Source organism: Rhagoletis pomonella, unplaced genomic scaffold (genome assembly GCF_013731165.1).
Source record: "Rhagoletis pomonella isolate Grant_MI unplaced genomic scaffold, Rhpom_1.0 Rhpom_scaffold_00001, whole genome shotgun sequence".
Lineage (NCBI taxonomy): Eukaryota > Metazoa > Arthropoda > Insecta > Diptera > Tephritidae > Rhagoletis > Rhagoletis pomonella.
In genome coordinates this window covers 98,681,668-98,686,312 of record NW_023458555.1, presented here as the reverse complement: position 1 = coordinate 98,686,312, position 4,645 = coordinate 98,681,668, and the positions used below count along the sequence as shown (strand labels likewise).

At 40.5% G+C, this 4,645-nt stretch overlaps 1 protein-coding gene across 1 annotated transcript; it reads left to right on the top strand.

Annotated features, from left to right (window-relative positions):
* Positions 1-485: 485 nt before the first annotated feature.
* LOC118734670 (RING finger protein 145-like) lies at positions 486-893 on the top strand. The gene has a single exon (XM_036464380.1). It carries the CDS (start codon positions 486-488, stop codon positions 891-893), a length of 408 nt encoding a protein of 135 aa, XP_036320273.1.
* The last annotated feature ends 3,752 nt before the right edge of the window (positions 894-4,645 follow it).

Sequence of the window (4,645 nt, the reverse complement as noted above, 5' to 3'; positions counted from 1 at the left end):
TTTGCTGGAAATTTAGCTGTCTGGTAAAGGCTCGGACAACAAACCGCAATTAAAGGAACCATGTTTTGTTTTTCCTTTTAGTTATGTTCTGGTTAAGTAAGATTCAGGAAGACAGATTAATTTAAATCTAACAGCAGTTCAAAGACTGCTTGCCGAATTATAATGCTAATTGTCAACCGTTTGTTGCATCTGTGCTAAAATAAATCCATAACCTAAATTTTTTTTCCACTCTTTCAACTCAGCCGTTAAATTACGTTACCGAACATTAGTTACCTGAAAATCATAAGTGAGGAACCGATACATTAGCACAAAAAAAAAAAAAAAAAAATTTTTTAGTAACTGCTTTTATTTAAAGTAACTTATTTGTTTAATACATTTTTTTTACTCTTAAAAAAAAAATGCCGATTACCCGAAGTGCAGAAAACATTCCAGCCCTGTCTGCAGTGGCTAAAGAGTCATGTGACTGTGCCATTTGTCAAGAAACAATGACTGAGATGCAAGACTGTGTAATTACTTTGTGCAACCACGTATATCACCGGGAATGTATAGGAACTTGGCTTGAAAAGCAACACGAATGTCCTTGTTGCAAAAGATTATGTCATGTTAAAGACTGCATACCAATTACCCTCAAGCCGGCTGAGCAAAGCTTTCAAAGTAGACAAGGTACCAATTTTCGAGGGCGCGGGCATAGACAATTAACTCGCAATAGGCGTCGTAATAACCCTCCAAGCTCCCAGTCGTTAATAGAAGGTGATAATAATCAGCAAGTTGCGCAAAGCCCTCGTTCCTTAAACCTGTCCATGCCAGTAGGTGATTCAGTCGATAGGGATGTAACTAACGTCTCCAATACGCAACGTAACCTAAATAATCAAATCGCGACTCTGGTGCCGTAGTGGATTCCGATCGAATATCACAAATGGTAGAAGAAAACGTTAGGAGAATTTTAGCTGGGTTAAATCTCGACCAAGATAGGTTCCAAACCCAGGCTTACATACGCCAATCTAACGACCCTCGTTACCTTGCTAATAGTAATAATATTAATAACCCGAATTGTTCGAACCTTCGTACGGATAAAGTGATAAATATAATACAGCATTGGAATATAAAATATAATGGATCCTCCAAGGAATTAACTGTAGAAGAATTTCTCTATCGTGTTAGAGCTCTCACAGAGATTCACTTGAACGGAGACTTCAATTTACTATGTAACCATATACCTTTGCTTCTAACCGGAAAGGCCCGCGAATGGTATTGGCGCTTTCATAAGCAAAATTAAATTATCGAGTGGCAAGATTTTTGTGCTGCCATACGGTACCAATATAGAGATTATAGGTCCAATTTTGATATCAGGGAACAAATTAGAAGTCGAAAACAAAAGCCCGGTGAGACATTTGAGGCCTTTTATGATGATATTTCTTTGATGTGTGACAGGCTATCTTGCCCCCTAGATGAAGAGGAGTTAATAGAAATAATAACCCGAAATTTAAAACCTCAAATTCGCCACGAACTGTTATATGTCAACGTTCGCTCTATTGCACAGTTGAGAAAACTTTGTCAAATGAGAGAAAATCTTTTAGCCGACGAGAATTTTCGACGGACTCCGATTTCCAGGCAGTTAGCAGAGACTAATTTCAGACGAAATATTTCAAGTATCGAGGAAGATGAGCTTCTGGAAGGGGATGGGCACTTAGAGTCCGCATTGGAAGTCGCTGCATTACAGCAAGCGAATATTACTAAATGCTGGAACTGCTCCCAAGATGGTCATCATTGGCAAGATTGCCTTGCTGAACGCAGCATATTTTGTTATGGCTGTAGTGATCCAGGAATGTACAAACCTCAATGCCAAACTTGTGCAGCTCGTCGTTTGGAAAACTTGAAGAGGGGAGCGGTTCGACCACCTCGTACGCACCCAAACTGAACACTGCCAATATAATTCAAAATAACCCAGATCTGTCGATTCGGATTAACAATTCCGAATCGAAAGTAATTGCCCCTTTCACGAGTCACAACGCTACGAGTAACGACAATACTTTTCCAAGCCACATGTTGCCCTATCATGAAAGACTAAAAAATTATTTAGAAGCCAAGAATAGGATATTTAGTCAGCCACCTACGTTGAAATCCAAAAGAAATACCGCAAGAATACGTAATTATTATAAGAATGTCAAACCGACACGAAAGCTTTTCCTTTCAGCCGTGTTCGAAAATAGGATCGATAATAGATTGTATGCCAAAGTTAAGTTTTTAGACTTTGAGGAGTTAGGCATGCTGGACACCGGTGCCAATGTTTCCTGTGTGGGAACAGATTTGGCGAAAACAGATTTTTCTAAATATTCGCAATTTCATCCCTTAAAGACCACGGTAAAAACCGCTTACGGTAAACCACATTCAGTCAGTGGTTATCTAAGCGCGATTGTCGAATACCAAGCCGTAAAAAAAGCTTTGAAAATTTTTGTTATCCCAACTATTACGAATCGGCTAATTTTAGGAATAGACTTTTGGAAAGAATTCGACTTGGCCCCAGGTTTGATTTCTTGCATATCGGCTGGTCAATTCTCTTCGGTTGATACCATCACTAATAGTGGTGTAGACACCGTTGAAATCAGCAAAGATAAATCTGAGAATACTGACGGCAACTTCCCTCTTACAAAACTGCAACAGCATCAATTAGAATGTGTAAAAACTATGTTTCCGAGTTTTGAAACGCAAGGATTAGGCCGCACGCCCTTAAAAAAGCATACGATTGACGTGGAGGATGCCAAACTAGTTAAGCAACGGTTCTACCCAGTCAGCCCAAACGTTGAAAAACTGATGTTCGACGAGGTTGACCGAATGCTAGACTTAGGTGTTATTCAAACCTCAAGCAGTCCCTGGAGCTCACCAATGCGACTAGTTGTAAAACCCGGTAAAGTTCGCTTGTGTCTTGATGCTAGACGACTAAATGAGGTAACAAAAAAGGATGCTTATCCCCTGCCAAGCATCGAGGGTATTTTTGCTCGCTTGCCCAAAGCCAATATAATATCTAAGCTTGACTTAAAAGATGCGTTTTGGCAAATCGACAATTCAAAGCCATTGACAGCATTCACAATTCCGGGTAGACCATTATACGAATTTGTTGTAATGCCATTTGGGCTGTGTAACGCTCCATCAACAATGTGTAGATTGATGGATGTTATTATCCCCCGGATCTTCGCCATTGTGTCTTTGGATATTTAGACGATCTCTGTATTGTCTCAGACACATTTGAGTCGCATTTATCCGTGTTAATACGAATTGCTGAACAGTTTAAAAAAGCCAACCTAACACTTAATATCAGTAAAAGCCAGTTTTGCGTTACGAAAGTTAACTATTTAGGGTATGTCATAGGAAGTGGTGGAATTTCTACTGACCCCTCGAAAATCGATTCCATTCTGTCATGGCCTGAACCAAAAAATCTAAAACAGGTACGAGGATTTTTAGGGATATGCGGTTGGTACAGAAGGTTTATCGAGAATTTCGCAGAAGTAACGTACCCTATTACCGAAGTTCTTTCTACAAAAAAAAAAAATTTGTTTGGACCTCTGATGCACAAAGGGCATTCGAAAAGTTGAAAATGTTGCTGACGTCAGCACCTGTTTTACAAAATCCAGATTTTTCCTTCATTGCTATGCAAGTAATTACGGAATTGGTGCCGTTTTGGTTCAGTTATCAGATGAAGGAGTCGAAAAACCGATCGCCTACATGTCGAAAAAATTAAACTCTGCACAGAGAAATTACAGCGTGACTGAACGAGAGTGTCTGGCAGCTCTTCTTGCTATTGAGAAATTTCGCTGTTATTTGGAGCTGCAACAATTCGAGGTCATAACCGACCACTCGAGTTTGGTCTGGCTAATGCGACAGCAAAACCCTAGTGGACGGTTGGCACGCTGGACGTTAAAACTGCAGGCGTACAAATTTACTATCTCTCACCGGAAAGGGAAGGAAAATGTCGTTCCTGACGCGTTATCGCGGATCCCTGAAGGAAATGACATAGCCTCTCTCGAGGTAATAGGCCCAGAAATTGATCTTGATTCACCAGCCTTTTCTGACGATGATTATGAACAATTGAAAACCAAAATTGTAACTGAACAAGATAAACTGCCTGACTTGCGTGTTGTAGATAAATTCGTGTATATTCGTACCGAGCATAGCAGTGGGGACCCTTCTCAAGAAGAAGAATCCTGGAAGCTGTGGGTACCGGAAAGCCTCCGCCTGGAAGTTATTAAACGAGCCCACGATTCCGTCATTTCTGCACATGGCGGTATGAATAAAACCATAGAACGCATTAGGCGATGTTTGTTCTGGCCAGGCTTGGATAAGCAAGTGCGAGACTACATACGAAACTGTGAGATTTGCAAAACTACCAAGGCGCCGAACACCACCCTTCGTCCGCCTATGGGTAGCCAAGCCACGTCAGTGCGTCCATTTCAGCGACTTTATGTCGATATTTTAGGACCATATCCACGCAGTCGAAAAGGAAATATTGGCTTATTGATAGTCGTAGATCATTTTAGTAAATTTCTATGGATATGTCCTTTACGGAAGTTCAGTGCCAACGCTATTCAAGAATTTTTATTGAAAGAGATTTTCCACTGCTTTGGAGTGCCTGAAACTTTAATAAGCGATA

Coding starts and splice junctions, on each gene's coding strand:
- LOC118734670 (XM_036464380.1), top strand. CDS start 486: ATGACTGAGATGCAAGACTGTGTAATTACTTTGTGCAACCACGTATAT.